The sequence below is a fragment of the Protopterus annectens genome, chromosome 2.part0 (genome assembly GCF_019279795.1).
Source record: "Protopterus annectens isolate FY-2018-M chromosome 2.part0, PAN1.0, whole genome shotgun sequence".
In the NCBI taxonomy this organism is placed as follows: domain Eukaryota; kingdom Metazoa; phylum Chordata; order Ceratodontiformes; family Protopteridae; genus Protopterus; species Protopterus annectens.
The window spans coordinates 1,803,823,868-1,803,842,495 of NC_056728.1; the positions used below are offsets into that span (position 1 = coordinate 1,803,823,868).

The following is an 18,628-nucleotide window of genomic DNA, read 5'->3' on the forward strand; positions in this document are numbered from 1 at the left end:
TATGCAAGAGCAAACAGAAGGTGATTGCCAGCAACCTAGCTTTTTATTGGTAATAATGAATAATTATTTGAAATATTATTTGTTATTTAACAAGATGTTTGTGCTGAAAATGCATTTGTAAAATCACCATAAAACAGTGCTCCTGCTTTGCTGCAAGACACTAAAATAAAAACACCTGCAACTGCTGAAATGCACTTAACTTTACTAGAGGACTGAAATGCACTAAGGAGAGGAGAGGCAGGTCCGGAGTCAGGTCAAGACCAAAAAATTGAAATTAAAAAAAATTATTGTTAAAGATTGTATCCTAGGCATTTCTCCATAAAGATTGTATCTGACATTTCAAGCCAGAAGCTTTCTTCCTGGGGGTCGTGGGGTGAATCACTATGCTGGGTGGAAGGGGTGGGTGGAAGAAGGTGGAAGACTTCCAAGAGAGCTGCAGAGAGCTGCATAAGGCTTCCTATGTCTCAAACTGACAGCTGACAGCAGGGGGGGAAGCATGGGACCAGAGATGACCAGATGAGATGGATGTACGGATGTGATGTCCACCACTAAAAAAAAACTAAAATAATACCATGAAATCTCTGAAGACTCTCTTTGTTTTGTAACAAAGAAGGATCTCATCCTACACTATCATCTTGCCTCTTGCTCTGTCTAAAGGGGAATAAATTACTTAGTCGATAAGTATAGTAAGATAAGTTAAGTACTGCTTTTCTGTAACTGCGTGAATCTGTCTCACAAACATATACATATATATATATATATACATATACATATATATATACATATATATATATATATATATATATATAAACATATATATATATATACATATACATACATATATATATATATATATACACATATACATACACATATATATATATATATACATATATATATATATACATATATATACATACATATATACATATATTACACATATATATATACTACTATATATATATATATATATATATATATATATATATACATATATATATATATATATATATATATATATATATATATATATACATATATATATATATATATATATACATATATATATATATATATATATATATATATATATATATACATATATATGTATATATATATATACCATATATATATATATATATATATATATATATACATATACACATATACACACACATTACACATTGGCTACACACACTTATAAAACAAAAACCCTACTTGGCCAAAACACTATTAAGCACTGAATTAATATCATTTTCATAATAATTTAAACTAACTACTTGGAACAAACAAAATTCACAAAAGAAAAAGAAGCACATTATCACAGAAGACTTGACCACACAAATGACTTAAAAAAGCGTAAAAGCGGCTTTTGAGCTGTTTGGCGACGACTTCAGAAGACATTCAAAACTTGATAAATTATTTATACACTCACACATCACTGAAATCACTTCACAATGTCCAATTAGCAATTTAAAGCAATTTAAAACAGTAATTATTAATTATTTATTTACGTAACTTGAAAGCATAAATAAAATGTGTGTGTGTGTGTATGTGTATATACACAGTAAATCTTAACTAAAATTTATAAGAAAGCCAACTTTAGAGTAAAAAGTTATATATATATATATATATACACACATATACATATATATATATATATATATATATATATATATATATATATATATATACTGAATCAATTATCAGTCTTAACCAAACTAACCATTTCATGCAAATCTTTAAGCTATATACAATAAGAAAATAGTAGACACAACTTAGACTAAGCGTATGTGACCTAACGTGAAATTGTTGTTTAAAAATATGTACAAACAAATAATGTGTGTTTATGCTTTTATAAGAAAATACATATGTTTATAAATAATAAAGGTAAAAATGTAAATATAAATATATATATATATAAAAAACAATATATAAATATGTACATAAATATATATATATATATATATATATATATATATATTGGATGTTAAAAAGTATTAAAAAAACTTTTTATACTTCTCAAGTTAGAATATAAAATATATATATATATATATATATATAAAATGTACACCTAAAAAACATCTCCTGCATATTAAGTACAATATTTTGAAATAATAGAAACAAAAAACAGTAGGAAGTTGAAAAATACATAAGCATGTAAATAGGTACAGAAAAAAGAAATGAAAGAAAGTATATATATGTATATTATACCTATCTATATACAAGCTAAGTCTTAAATGCGAATTATGCTATATTAGTGTAAATAAATCTAAGTAATAGTTGTGTTTGTTAGTTCCTATTCAAATTCCTTAATTTTAATAGGCAGCCAATATTGCAATGGTCGTTTAAACCTAGATAAACAAAAGCATTAGTACGCCATTGCCAAGTTAATTCTCGCTCTTCTAAAAGTAAGTTATATGGGCCACCTCTAATGTTTGTCAATCTGATCCAGTGCCATAAATTTGAAATTGTGGCCCGGGTTACCTAGGATATGTTTGAATAGAGCATTCTCTACTTTTTTATTTTGTATAGCATATGTGTGTTCATAAACTCTTTCTTTAAACTGCCTTTCAGTCTTTCCTATATAGAAAGCTGAGCATAATGTACATGAAGCCACGTACACTATTAATTTAGAAAAGCAGCTTAGTTTATGTCTAATTTCATACTTTTTGTTGTTAATAGTTGTATATTCTCCACTACACATATGTTTACACATGTTGCAATTTTCGCAAATTTTCATTCCTTTCTTCCTACTGAAGTTCTTAATAGAATTGCTTTCCAAAATATTTTTCAAATTGTAACCCCTTCTATATACAATTCTAGGGTATTCGACAAGTTTACTAGAAATACTCTTGTCTTGTTGAATTAATGTCCAATTTTTAAACAATTTCTTAATGTCACTATCCATATTGTAAGTCGTGTTAAAACTAAGTTTAAAATCGTTATTTGGTTGTGTTTTTCTTTCTGAAGTTTGTTTCCTCTAGTAAGTACACCTGGTTTTCTACTATAACTAAAGGTGTACTTTGGTCAATAAACAACAAAAAGTATGAAATTAGACAAACTAAGCTGCTTTTCTAAATTAATAGTGTACGTGGCTTCATGTACATTATGCTCAGCTTTCTATATAGGAAAGACTGAAAGGCAGTTTAAAGAAAGAGTTTATGAACACACATATTCTATACAGAATAAAAAAGAGAATGCTCTATTCAAACATATCCTAGGTAACCCAGGCCACAATTTCAAATTTATGGCACTGGATCAGATTCAGACAAACATTAGAGGTGGCCCATATAACTTACTTTTAGAAGAGCGAGAATTAACTTGGCAATGGCGTACTAATGCTTTTGTTTATCCAGGTTTAAACGACCATTGCAATATTGGCTGCCTATTAAAATTAAGGAATTTGAATAGGAACTAACAAACACAACTATTACTTAGATTTATTTACACTAATATAGCATAATTCACATTTAAGACTTAGCTTGTATATAGATAGGTATAATATACATATATATATATATAAATATATATATATATATATATATATATATATATATATACTTTCATTTCTTTTTTCTGTACCTATTTACACGCTTATGTATTTTTCAACTTCCTACTGTTTTTTGTTTCTATTATTTCAAAATATTGTACTTAATATGCATGAGATGTTTTTTTAGGTGTACATTTTATATATATATATTTTATATTCTAACTTGAGAAGTATAAAAAGGTTTTTTAATACTTTTTAACATCCAATATATATACATATATATATATTAATTTATTTATATACATATTTATATATTGTTTTATATATATATATATATATATATATATATATATATATATATATATATATATATATATTTATATTTACATTTTTACCTTTATTATTTATAAACATATGTATTTTCTTATAAAAGCATAAACACACATTATTTGTTTGTACATATTTTTAAACAATTTCACGTTAGGTCACATACACTTAGTCTAAGTTGTGTCTACTATTTTCTTATTGTATATAGCTTAAAGATTTGCATGAAATGGTTAGTTTGGTTAAGACTGATAATTGATTCAGTAAGCCTGCACTTTAGTACTTTACATTATATATATATATATATATATATATATATATATATATATATATATATATATAACTTTTTACTCTAAAGTTGGCTTTCTTATAAATTTTGGTTAAGACTTATGTGTTGTGAGTTGAGAAATATAAATAAGTGTTTTTAGAAATTTAACTTAATTTAACTTAACTAATTTAATAGATATATAGACATATACATACTTTTACTGTGTATATACACAGACACATTCACACACACATTTTATTGCTGCTTCAAGTTACGTGTAAATAATTAATAATTACTGTTTTAAATTGCTTTAAATTGCTAATTGATACTTAATGACAGTGATTTCAGTGACGTGAGTGTATAAATACTTAATTAAATCAAGTTTTGAATGTCTGAAGAAGTCGCTCAAACATTGAGCGACGAAAAGCGCTTTACGTTTATTTGAATAAATTTGTGTGGTCAAGTCTTCTGTGATACGTTGGATCTTCTTTTTGTGAATTTAACGGAGTAAACTTGTAGCTGGCTTTGGAGCATCTCGTGACACTGTACAGTGCAATGAAAACTTATTTGCCCCCTTCCTGATTTCTTATTTTTTCGCATGTTTGCCACACACAAATGTTTCAGATCGCCAAACAAGTGTAAATATTAGACAAAGATAACCCAAGTATATACAAAATGCATTTTTTGAGTGATGGTTTTATTTAGCTGCATTTAAGGAAAAAAACTATCCAACCCTACATCACCCAATGTGAACAAGTAATTGCCCCCTAAACCTAACAGGTTGTGCCACCCTTAGCAGCAACAACTGCAATCAAACATTTGCGATAACTGGCAAGACGTCTTTCACATCACTGCTGAGGAATTCTGGCACACTCTTTGCAGATTTGTTTTAATTCAGCCATATTGGAGGGTTTCCAACCATGAACCACCTTTTTAAGGTCATGCCACAGCATCTAAATTGGATTCAAGTCCGGACTTTGACTAGGCCTCGCCAAAACCTTCATTTTGTCTTAAGCCATTCAGAGGTGGACTTGCTGCTGTTTTGGATCATTGTCTTGCTGCAGAACCAAAGTGCGCTTTACTTTGATGTCACGAGCTGATGGTCGAACACTCTCCTCCTGGATTTTTTGGTCGAGAGCAGAAATCATGGTTCCATCAATCATAACAAGTCGTTCAGGTCTAGAAGTAGCTCCAGACCACCACACTACCACCACCATGTTTGAATGTTGGCATGATGTTCTTTCTGAAATGCAGTTTTACTTTTACGCCAGATGTAAGGAAACGCATACCTCCCAAAGAGTTCAACTTTTGTTTCATCAGTCCACAAAATATTTTCCCAAAAGTCTTGGGGATCATCAAGATGTTATTTGGCTAAAGTGAGAAGAGCCTTTATATTTTTGGTAAACAGTGGTTTTTGCCTTAGAACTCTGCCATGCATGCCATTTTTGCCCAGTTTCTTTCTTATGATGGAGTCATGAACACTGACCTTAACTGAAGCAAGTAAGGCCTGCAGTTCTTCAGATGTTGTTCTGGGTTCTTTTGTGACCTCTTGGATTAGTATTCGCTGCGCTCTTAGGGTAAGTTTTGTAGGCCGGCCACTCCTGGGAAGTGGCACCACTGTTCCATGTTTTCCCCATTTGTGGATAATGGCTTTCACCATGGTTTGCTGGAGTCCCAAAGCTCTAGAAATGGCTCTGTAACCTTTTCCAGACTGATTGAAGTCAACTACTTTGTTTCTCATCTGTTCAGGAATTTCTTTAGATGGCAGCACGTCTTCCTTTTTGGGATCTTTTGGCCTACTTCACTTTGTCTTACAGGTTCTATTTAAGTGATCTCTTGATTCAGCATGTTTGGCAGTAATCAGGCCTGGGTGTGGCAAGTGAAATTGAACTCAGCTTTCCCAAAAACATGATTAACTTTTAGTTATGTACTTACCATAACTTCGGATGTATGGGATCCATCTCGCCTACATTCATGACAGATGGGTTCGGAGCCGATCCATCGGCTCCGACTCGGCAACTAATACACTAGCACGAAGTCTCTCATTGGCTGGGCTACTCCCTATCCCAGGATGCACTACACCTGCTTCCCCAGATCTTGTTTGTTCGCTTTCATACACCCATGCAAACACAGAAAAACTAGTAGTCACTATAACCAACTAAAGTTCTTCAAGAAAGAACGCCAAGAAAAAAGTGACTACAGCTCCTCTAAATCCAAATGGAAGGGGGAAGGAGGGTGGGTACTTATGAATGTAGGCGAGATGGATCCCATACATCCGAAGTTATGGTAAGTACATAACTAAAAGATGTAATGGGATCCTATCTCGCCTACATTCATGACAGATGGGACAGCGTCCCTAGCACCTACATCCCGGGTGGCTCATTGGAACACGCTCCTGAGAACTGTGGAACCAAAGGAAGCTCTGCCTCGAGAAACCACATCCAATTTGTAATGAGAAATAAAAGTGTTCGGAGAAGTCCAGGTTGCCGCAGCACAAATATCATCTATTGATAACTTGGAGTGAAAAGCTACGGAAGTAGCCATTGCCCTGGTAGAATGAGCCTTGACTGGAAAGGGAAGGTCTTTATTAGCCTGTGAATAAATAAAAATGATACAATCTTTAATCCATTTAGATATGGAGGCTTTTGTTACTGGTTGACCCAATTTGTTCACTGCAAAGGAAACAAACAATTGATTTGATTTCCGCGTTTGAGCGGTTCTATTCAAATAAAAACATAGTTGTCTATGTACGCCCAATTGATGCAAAGTATATTCTGCGTTATTGGAGAATTCTGGGAAAAAGACAGGGAGTTCTATAGTTTGTTGCATACAGAAAGAGGAGGCCACTTTTGGTATAAATGCAGGGTTTAATTTCAATGAAACTATGCTTGTGAAAAATCAAATAGGGAGGATCAGAACAAAGAGCTTGAAGTTCTGAAACTCGCCTAGCAGATGTTATGGCTACTAAAAAGGCCGTTTTCCAAGACAGAAATTTTAAATCACAAGTAGCAGCTGGTTCGAAAGGACGGGCAGTTAGGGCAGCAAGAACCATATTCAAATCCCAAGGGGGGACAGGCTGAGATAAAGGAGGCCTAAGGAGCCAAGCCCCTTTAAGGAAAGCCTTACAAAGTTTGAGAGACATCAATGAAGGTTCAAAAGAAGCATGAAAATTAGAGATCGCTGCTAACTGAACCTTAATGGTAGAAACTGAAGAGCCCGACTGAAAAAGGGAGGCCAGAAAATTCAGAACCTCCGATACTGGTGCAGTGAGAGGATCTATACCCCGTTCTTGAGCCCAGAAGGCAAACCTTTTCCATTTACTGGAATAAAGTTTGATGGTGGAAGGTTTATGAGAAGAAGACAGTATGTGGACCACGTCCGGCGAAAGAGCATTGTCTCGGACTAAGGATGGAAGTGGAGTAACCATGCTGCCAACTTCAAGGACCTGAGAGACGGATGACGCCATCCTGACTGATGAGTCAACAGGTCTGGCACCGGATCCAGAAACCATGGACCTTCTATCGCATGCCTCTGTAGGAAGGCAAACCAAACTTGACGAGGCCAGTGCGGGGCAATCAAAATCATCACGCTCTCCAAGTAAATGGCCTTCTGTATCACCCTCGGTAGGAGGGGAATGGAGGGAAGGCGTAGAGAAGACCGGGGGGCCAAATGTGAGTCAGAGCGTCCCTGAGAATCTGTCCCTGAGAAGGAAACAGTGTGAAGAACTCTCTGCATTTCGTATTGTGAGGGCTGGCAAACAGGTTGCAGCAAGGAAGACCCCATCTGTCGAAGATCTTCGCAGCTATACTCTGTTTGAGGGACCACTCGTGGGGTAAAAGAATGGTCCTGCTTAATCTGTCCACAATCACATTGGACTTCCCCGGTATGTGCGTTGCCATTAGAAAGCGGTTGGTAGCTACCGCCCAGTGCCAAAGTCTCATGGCTTCTCTGCATAGTGGATAAGACCTGGTTCCACCTTGCTTGTTTATGTACCACACCACCGACATGTTGTCGGATAGGATAGTAATCGGGCCCTGTGCGAGAGCGTGATGGAGAGCTTGGAGTACCAATAGTACCGCTCTCATCTCCAGGACATTGATATGCAAATGCGTTTCCTGGATCTGCCATGTGCCTTGGACCGACCTGTCCAGGTAATGACCCCCCCACCCTACCTGGGAGGCGTCCGTAGTCACAGTGGCAATGGGACGTTGAGGTATAAAGGGTCGCCCCTGGTCGAGATTTGATTGGAGAAGCCACCAATGTAGATCTCGACGGCAACTTTCCGTGATTATGATTAAGTGGTTCAAGGGAAGTTCCTGATAGGACCATTGAACCGACAGTAGCCATTGTAAAATTCGCATGTGAAGTCTGGCCAAGGGAACTAAAAGTATGGTCGACGCCATCGAGCCCAACAGTTGTAGGATCCGATGGGCCGGGGCTCTTTGTAGGGGGAGACAGGATTTGACCTGATCTTGTAAGACCTGAATTCTTGCTGCCGGTAAATAGGCACGCATTCTTTTTGTGTCTAAGTCTGCGCCTATGAAAATAATACGCTGAGATGGCTGCAGTACAGATTTTTGCAAATTGAACGTGATCCCCAAGAAACGGCCCAAGGTGAACGTGGCTCTGAGCGCTTGGAGTAGTAGATGCTCGGAGGTGGCAGTAAGGAGCCAGTCGTCTAGATAAGGAAACACCTGGAATCCCAGACTTCTCAGGTGAGCAGTTACCACTGCCAGACATTTGGTGAACACCCTGGGGGCTGTGGTGAGACCAAAGGGCAGTGCTCGGAATTGAAAATGACTGGCTCCGAGGCGGAAGCGTAAATGTCTCCTGGACTCTTGAGCTATGGGAATGTGATAGTAAGCGTCCTGGAGATCTATGGAGCACATCCATGCATCTTTTTCCAGCAAAGGAAGAATAGATTGAAGAGTGACCATTCGGAATTTGGACTTCTTTACGAAACGATTCAATGAACTGAGGTCCAAAATGGGCCTGAAGTCCCCTGTCTTTTTTGGTACCAAAAATAATTTTGAGTAAGTTTCTGATCCGATCTGGTCGATGGGGACAGGCTGGATGGCTCTTTTTTCTAGCAGCTTTGAAACCTCTAACGCTGCCTGATCCTGCTGACTGGGTGGTACGTCGGGGATTTCCCTTAAAGAAAGGGGGGGGTTTGTTGAAGGGGATGATATATCCTCTGGTAATAATGCGAAGCACCCACCGATCGCTTGTTATGGATTCCCAAGCTTGTGGGTGCGCCGCAAAGCGACCCCCGACTGGCTCCGGAGTTGCACAGTCGGGCAACAACTCAGGAACGCTGGTTGTATGAAGAACCACGAAAGGAATCGCGGTCTCCAGAGTTACGGGGGCCTCTGCCACCTCTGGGGCGGCGTCTTCCAAAATCCCCCCCCCCCCCCGCCTCTGGAGGGGGAATCACTGGGTGGAGTAGAGAAAGACTTTTGGGATTTTTTAAACCACATTTTCCCTCCTCTCCCAGCCTTGGGATAAGGCCTGGAAGGAGCGGAAAAACGGGCCCCAACGGCAGTCAAAGTCTTGCCCTCCTGCTCGCACCGAGTTAGTGTGTCCTTCACCTTGGGTCCAAACAAAGATGACCCATCAAAGGCGTCCGAAGGAAGACTTGAAGGCCTCCGTGAACGAACACAAGTGTAACCAGGCTTGCCTCCTAAGGGCAACGCCTGTTCCCACTGCTCTACTCGCCCCTTCGGCCGCATACGAAATGAGCCTCATGGACGAGTTAACAATAGAAAAGAGGGTAGTCATCTGTGCGCCAACAGTCGGGGCCAGTGCCTCAGGTAGATTACCAACAAGAGAGTCATTTAGCTCTTTGAGAAGATCCCTTTGGAGCCTCGTAAAATGACATAGGTAGTTCAGCGACCGAAGGTAAAGGCCGCTGAGGACAGGGTACGCTTCCGTACCTATCCATACTCCTAGAATCCTTATTAGGAGGATGAATAGACGTCGAAGCCTCTGCCACGTCCTGCTGTGTGGCAGAAGCCACCACCAAAGCATCTACAGGCACACCCTTTGTGAGAAATTCTTTCTGGGGGGGGGCTGACAAAATTTATTGGGCCTCGCAGGCACCGGTTCCACAGAATCAGGGTGTTCCCACACCCTTCGAGAAACCAAATCAAGGAGTTCATCGAAGGGCGGAGACACCCAGGAGGTGGAGGGCTGGGCCCCAAAGGCCTTGAGGAAGACTGACTCCTCAGCTGAAGGGGTTTTGGCTTGCCAGTCACCTCTCTGTCTCAGAATCTCCAAGATATCTGAGAAGGAGATATCATCCGAAGATGATTTGGGGGACCCTTCTGCGTCATCGAGGTCAGTATCCGATGTAATAGACTCATCTTGGGAGTCTACGTGCTTCCTCTTACACAATTTCTTCCGTGGGGGTTCGTCCGAAGCAGTTTCGGACGGACCACCCGGAAGAAGGGAACCCCTGATGGGGGTATCCTCAGGCCCTGGGGCCCCGCTGCCGGGGGGCTGCAACACAACAGAGGCACCAGTCTCCAAATCTAGGGACGGTGAGGTAGAATCTAGTTGAACCGGCAAAGGCATGGCCAGCGTGCTCCTCATGGCCTCAAAGGCCGGACCTCCAGAATCCAAGGAAGTCACTGGTCTAGAGGCCACGATGGCACTGGGAATTCCAGCAGCCGATGTTCCGAGAGGAAGATTAGGCACCGAAGCACCTAATCCCAAAGTATTCCCCTCGGGCCCGGCTGAAGAGGTCGCAGTACCAAACCCTGAACCGGAGGACAGGGTAGGAAGCATAGTCGGAGCCGAAAGGCCTGTAAGGGGTCTCTGCTCAGACCGTATGGCTCCACATTGCTCCACCACCACCGGCTCCAACGACTCCGAAGAGGTTGGAGGAGGAATCAAATGTGTTGGAGGGGGGATCGGCTCCGAAGCAAACTGTGCTGGAGCAGAGACCATTTTAGTAAACACTGGAGATTGGAAAAGCCTCTGTAAAACCCTATCCAGGTCCGAATCTGACAGTCTCGAGGATTTAGAGGAGGTAGACACTCGAGAAGACTTTCCTCTCGGCTCCGAGAGTGAAGGGGACCGGCTCCGAAACGGCTCCAATACTGTCGGCGCCGACTCCACCACAGCATGGACCACTATCGGCACCGAAGGAGCCTTCTTCGGAGCAGAGGGGGAAGAGTCTGAGCTGCACACTTCCACCGGCTCCGAAGCCATTGGAACCGATGGAGGTGATTCACCTCTCGATACTCCAACTTGCGGCTCTGAAGGCAATGGAGCCGAAGTAGGAGGTATCGAGGCAGACCCTTCGACCCTCGGCCCCGAAGTCAGTGGAGCCGAGGAAGAAGAGGTCAATTTTGTCTTTTTAGAAGTCGGCTCCGACGGACTTGTCTGTGCCGACGATCTTTTCTTTTTGGAAGCAACAGGAGGATTTAAAGCTTCCTCAAAGGAGGGTTTAATAAGCCCTTTCAAAATCAGCTTGTTCTTGCGTTCTTGAAGAACCCTAGCGGAGAAAGCATGACAGACACTACATGTCTCCTGCAGATGTTTCGGCCCCAAACAATAAACGCAAACTGAGTGGCTGTCTGTGATGGACATTTTGTAACTGCACCGAGTGCATTTTTTAAAGCCTGACTTCTGCTCCTTTGACATCATACAGGCACTCAACAAGCAATAAGACTATCACAAAAAAGCACCAATAAAGAGCGCGAGACACAATGGCACGAGTACTGAGGAAATTTTACCTCAAAAAAGAACACAGTGAACTGACACAGACAATACAATTTCAACGACCCTAAGCCCTCTAATTTAAACGGACCTAGCCCGAAGAACAACTAACCACAACTTAAATAGCAGTTAAACAGCAGTCAAAGGTAGGGCAAAGGCCCTCTAACTTAAACGGGCCTTGCCCAACTGAAAAAAATAAAGTACTAGAAATCACTCAAACACAGACACGAGATATACAAATTACAAAGAATAGCTGTTAAAACAGCTGTTTGGTTAATATATAGAGAAAAACCCCAAGGTCAAAGACCAGTAAAAGGTAAAAAAGAACCACTTAGCTCCAGCCAAGTCGAGACCACGTCCAGCTTGTAAAGCGGCAAACGAGATCTGGGGAAGCAGGTGTAGTGCATCCTGGGATAGGGAGTAGCCCAGCCAATGAGAGACTTCGTGCTAGTGTATTAGTTGCCGAGTCGGAGCCGATGGATCGGCTCCGAACCCATCTGTCATGAATGTAGGCGAGATAGGATCCCATTACATCCACAGTTACTTCATGATTTAACAACGGGGACAATTACTTTTTCACCAAGGGCCATGTAGGTTTGGATATTTTTTTTTTCCTTAATAAATAAAATCAATTAAAAACTGCATTTTATGTTTACTTTGGTTATATTTGTCTAATACTTACATTTGTTTGGCGATCTGAAACATTTAAGTGTGGCAAACATGCAAAAAAAATAAGAAATCAGGAAAGGGGCAAATACTTTTGCATTGCACTGTAACTACCTTATAATCTAGGCAGAAGGTGGCATAGCTATTAAATCTGTGATAGCCTCTCTCAGATGTGTATGTGATCGCACATGCGTGTGTGTGTGTGCACGTGCTCATCAAATCTCAAAGTGTGCAAGTGCCAGCTGCTTGGAGCAGGGGCACTATGCACTGGTTTCACAAAAAGTGGTGAAGAACTTGGCTTTGTCACTCAGCTGAGGTCTCAATTCTACAGCTGTGCCAGTGGGGTCTCTTAATGGGGACTGAGGGGGGGGGATCCAGACCCCAGACTGTGTTCCCTGTATGTTCTTAAGGGAAATTGTGCTCGATACAGACAGCTGGATCTGGAAATACTAGATTTATCCATTTTTGTTCCAAGTGAATGGCCCTCTCCAGTGCCAGTTGTGAGGATTCAGGCTCCTTGATTACTGGCCCAGCGTGGGGATGTCACATGCCCCATTACATAAAAGACTAAAAGTAGTACAAAGAAAAGCAGATACTAAAGATAGGGAAGAAAGGGGGGGGGGGGTTTTACAAACTGGAAAAATAAAATCACAAAAACAGATTACCACACATTAAAATAGCACCACCTATATTAGCTACATACAAAAGAATGAATCAAATTCTGAAAGTAAAAATAAGGTAACGCACTTAGTTTGAACATACAGATCTGGGTCTGTTCACAATTCCAGCAAACAAAATCCAAGATAACTCGATCTCCTTGTATTATGGGGAGAAAAACCTTAAGGGCTCAAAGCTGGTGCACTAACGCTGCAGAAGTGACTCAAAAAAGATGATCAAGGACCCATCAAGTCAGATCGGATGGACTTGAAATGGATCCACCTTCATCAGGACTATGCAGTTGGGTCACTGACTTGTGTCTTGAGCAACTTGGCGTGTGCTGAAGGAAGTCAAGCTGTGTTAAGGTTCAATGCCCTCAATTTACAAGGAGCCTTCTTCCTTTTTAGGTAGTCACTGGAGGTAGAAGACAAGGAAATGTGGGGTGCTGGGTCATAACTCTTCCAGACTTTTAAGAGTCTCCTTTATAGTCAAGTCATCCTCCAAGTCCCCAAGAGAACTCTCTGATGTGGATACTCAGGATGGTGATGACCTCCTCCTCCGCCACAGGAGAGCCCCAGTTATGCCATCCTGCAGAGAAATACACTGAGCTTGCAGATTAGCCACACCATCACTACCAAAATTGATGTGTGATCCATGAAACCCAAATCTCAGGACCCTACAGTGTCTTAACCACATTTTACCAGAGCCCAAATCTGAGAAAGGAGGAAAGCCTTTCTGAAACCTCCTTTACACAGGCAGGTTATATAAACTGAAGGCTCTAATGCCCCAATAAAGCAAACCACCAATCTGAAGACGTGGACCGTCCTGAAGCAAGGTGGTAAAATGCTGTGGTCTTTGGGTACTGTACTGTACCTTAAAGAACACAGGAGTCTAGTTTAAGGTGCAGATTCAAAAATTCATTCCAAACTACAAGCATCTAGTTAAGAGTGTTCACTTTCTTGGTAAATACAGAGCCTGCTGCTAGCACATCTTTAGTTACTTAAGTAGGGGAACAAAAAAATATCTTCTCCCTTCTTCCTCTTATATGCATTCAAACATTCCAAGAGGCCCTTGTGCAACTCAGTGTTGTTCTAAGATGGATCCTCTTGTACAGCCAGCTACTTTTAGTTCTCCAAAGTCACCATATCAGTCTAAGCAGAAATAATCCTCCCACCTCCAACAGCAAGCTCATGCATGGAACTGCATAGACTTAAACTTACAATGGATGCAAGACAGATTTGCATTAGGGATCTGATGCATCGAGTCCAAAGTTAGCACCAACTTACACTCCAAGTGTGCACACATCGAGATTCCAGCAGATTTCTAAACACTTGCCTGAACACTACGTCTTCCAACACAAGCCCTGGTGCAAGACAATACAACAACCCCACCCCTACACAAATGGACCCTACTAGCCCACTACAGAAGACCCTCACTTTAATGCAGCCTGACACCATGTCAGGTAGCACCACAACATTGCTACCCAGGTTCAGGCTAGTCAAAAGCAAGCCCTGGACAATAACATTTTAGCTGGGTGACAGACACCCTGGAACACATCTGGCCAAAGCAGGAGCTGGAAGCATGCCCCCATAGACTCTAATAATCCATTAAAGCAAATAATGGCTGCAGTATAGCCAACAGATTGGCACAGAGATAAAGCCCTGAATGACTCAATCCATCTGGGTTTACTCAGGCACCTGAGGTGCTGTCTAAAGAAAAGCACAGGCAATGCAGAAGCAATGTCCATGATGCTGCTGAAGTGGGCAGGTACAGCAGCACATCCATCTCAAGGATGTGGCAGGTGAATGTGACAGGTGAAGAAAGCTAAGGCATAAAAATATACTATCAGCAGTATAACTCTACATCAGGATCCTCAACTTCCTTACTAGGCCAAAAGCGAGTAGCAGACCCAGTTAAACAGAAGAGCTGGGAGCAAGATGATGGCAAGCAAAAGGAACCGGATGATGATTTAGGCTACTGATAATGATGGGGGACTAATGCTGATGACTAGCTTAACACTGCTGGGTACAAAAAAGACATTCTGTGAATCCAAGACGGCTAGGTTGTGCTCTACCCTCACAGTAATAATTCGTGTGACTGGGCTCCAACTAAAGTTTGTGGACTTTCCTAATGATCATTACAAAAGTAACATTCAGCTATAACCCCTCCTGGTGGCAAAGCAGGCCAGGGGGTTTCTCCCTTCGCATGCATGGGCAGGGATGGCACTCTGACATTTTTGACAGTGCTTTACACTGTCACCACCAAAGCAATACTGGCAATACTAGTACAGGTCTTGACTAGCAATTTGACTGCCACAAGAACATACATGCGTTAAAGCATCGAAGGTGGGAACTATGCAAAAACAGGCATCAGGAGTGAGATCCAAACTGTACAAAAACAGCATTAAACACCAGGCAGGCTCAAGGACTAGGTACTTATACTGCTAGAGCTTTATGACATGGTATGCAAGAATCCCAAATGTAGGCACTTAGGAAAAACAAGTGAACTGTTACTAGTGGCGAGGATGAACCCAACTGATCACTGATCCATCAAGGAGGGCTCCTGATGCAAAATCAAAAATAAGTGATTTACTTGTCAGTTTATTTTCCGATTGTGGTATTAATCTTGTGATACCAGCTCCAACCACATAAAAGGAAACAGGATCTCTAAAGGGAAAAAAAAAGGCTCCATTCTAAATATTGTCTTAAACAGAAAACATTTGAATCAAAGTTCTTGGTGCCCAACTTAAATGAAACTTTGCTACACAAATGGTAAGTGACTGGTGCTATTCTACTTAAGCTCATTTTCTATTAATGAGCATTCAAGTAACAAAAAGCAAGACCAATGCTATAACATGCTGCAGGTGGACATCCTGCCATTTATTGCCACTTAATAGCTTACCTTTGATAAGGCGATACCACTGTTTACAGACACATGCTGCTGTTTTGTGCTCTTGATAGGGTGAAAGAAAGGAAAGGATATATTCCAAAACCTCCTCTGGCAGCTCAGACATGGACCTACTATGCCTAGTACTTTCCATCTCTAGCTCTGGGTGCAACTCATCTTCCTGTTCCATTGTCCCTTCTGGCATTTCTTCAGTATCCATGGCAAAACCATCATCTTCACTGTCTGAAGAGCTGGCCATGTCATGCCTCTTCCCAGCTGTGAAAAAAGAAGATTCAAAGTCACCAAAGAAAAATAAGCTTCCAATTTACTTATCTTTAGATTTCCCACTCTGCATACTTAAATTTCACAATGAATTTGATGCATTTTAAGCACTTAAAAATACTCATACATCAGTGATGTAAGTAAACTAACCAAATAATCTTGGGCCTCACAAATAAAAAACACATTCATACCAATTGAAAAAAAATATTATGATAAATGAAGTAATCATAATGAAATACTTTAATAACTTGAACTTCTACCCGAGAAACACAAATTACTCATTAAACGAGAAACTGTCAGCATAATCTTTCCAAAAGCCACACTAGGTAAGTTATAACATTTAATGCGTCTACACTTGATAAAATATACCACATCTACATTTCCAAATCACTGACAAGTTCTTTAACTTCCCAATTCCCTCCCTTAACACTACTGCATGAACTTTTACATCACTCCCCTTTCCTTTTCAAAAATATTACCCATCTAGTTGCAGTTCAGGTTTGCCTTTTGCACCAGGTCATGTAGGGACTACAGTTCTGAGATGCATTTTCATAGTGTTCAGTCAAACATTTCCCATCTTTACTTCAGCTGTTGCAAAAATGTATTTTCCTTAAGCCAGTGTCAACCTTTAGCCTTTGTGATATCAGTAGAGACAGTACTGGAAATGCATCCACAATCTGATGTACCACTGCACATATGGGGACACTTCCATTAAAGTCCAAAGATGCACTTCAGGCTTTAATTACACAAACATATACCGAATGACAGACTGTAAACATACTGTGGCACTTAATTTACCAAATACTGCAATGTACATATGAACTGCAGCCAGTCAGCTCAAAGTAAATGTCAAAGAACATCTTGACAAGACAGATAAACATTCACTACATTCTACACTTATAAACTTGGGCTCCAGTATGCGAGTGTACAACATTCAAGCACATTCTTAGGCTAAGAAAACCTCTTCCCACTAGCTTCACACTTGCACTTATGCAACCTTTTCCAAAGGGTTTCTTTCCCCAAATAATGCCAGTCACTACTATCCAACTGCCAATAACTTCCCTCAGCAAAAATAAAAATACTGGAACAAACATATGCAAGACCAAATACTCACATTCAAATGTTAGGACTTAAACATAGTACCATAACTATTCACTAACAAACCTATTCAGCATTGAGAAAGGTATCCTAATAGATGCAATTTTTTCAGTTTAAAATCTGCATTTAAAAACATGGCTCATTCAGTAGTGCTACTGGAAAAAAAAGCCTTCTAGGAATTTTCCAGCAATGCTGTGCAATCACCCCTGCAACAGATTCTTCAGTTATGAACAATTCTAATTCTGGGTTTAAATCTTTGTCCAAGAAGTTCACAGAAAGTGATGGTAAGCACCAACCCCTGAAGAACATGACTTTGAATCCGTCTTATAAAAAACAATTATATTTATATAAAAAAAAAAAGACTTCTCCCTCTGGAACTGTCTTGCCAGCAGTTACACGATAATGTAGAAGCCGTATAAAAATTTGGTTAGTCTCAAAACAAATCAATACTGTAGAATTCTGAGATGGCTAAAAAGCAAGTTGAGTAGAACGCCAAGTGTGAAAAAATGAGAACCATGCAAAAACCCAAATAAAAGTTAATTTGTGTAAATTTCAGTTGCACTGCCTGGATATCAGCAAAGATGAAATCTAGAGAAAGCAAGAAAATAAGAGTAGAACAGAAAACTGTTAAAAGTGCCTTACATCTGTTCAGTAAAAAAGTTTAGCTTTGTTACAGGCTATAGCTGCAAGTAATTCTGAGGAAAATATAAATCAAATCTTTTCAAAGGGGTTTAAAAGAAAACACCAGAGGAGTGTGTCAAGTGAAAAAGTAGCAATTCAGATGGCACAAAAAAAACTGCAGAATCAGATGCTGAAATGGAGCTTCTCAAAACAGTCACTTTCAAAAAATACTTGAGCTAAGAAACAGCACGGACAGAAAACTGGAATGAATAGACTGCATTAATTTTGGGAAAAAGCAAAGCAACTGGACTAGTACTTCACAGCAAGCCTTGCTTATTGAAGGGCACAATGTGGGCAGGCTCCATTTCTGGCCATGAAAAAAACGCCAAAATCTGCATTATGCAAATGCAGTCGCACCAACAGGAAGAGCTGCTCCTAGCAATATTATGGTAGAAAAAAATTAAAAATTTGAGATACTAGTGTTTTTGAAAACAGATTATTCGCTGTACACCAGGCAGAATAGAAGCAAATTTATTTCATTAATTAGAGCAGTAGTGTCCAACCCGCGGGCCGCATGCGGCCCTCAGAGCTCTTCCATGCGGCCCGCGACC

The 18,628-nt window shown here is 40.0% G+C and overlaps 1 protein-coding gene across 1 annotated transcript in view; it reads right to left on the minus strand.

The window, feature by feature from the left end:
* The window catches only part of FBXO42 (F-box protein 42), a gene marked incomplete in the record, with an annotated part of 1,591,641 nt that overhangs the window by 1,243,065 nt on the left and 329,948 nt on the right, over window positions 1-18,628 (minus strand). Inside the window, 1 exon segment of the mRNA XM_044061846.1 lies at window positions 16,032-16,292. Within this exon segment, the coding sequence (XP_043917781.1) occupies window positions 16,032-16,275 (244 nt within the window).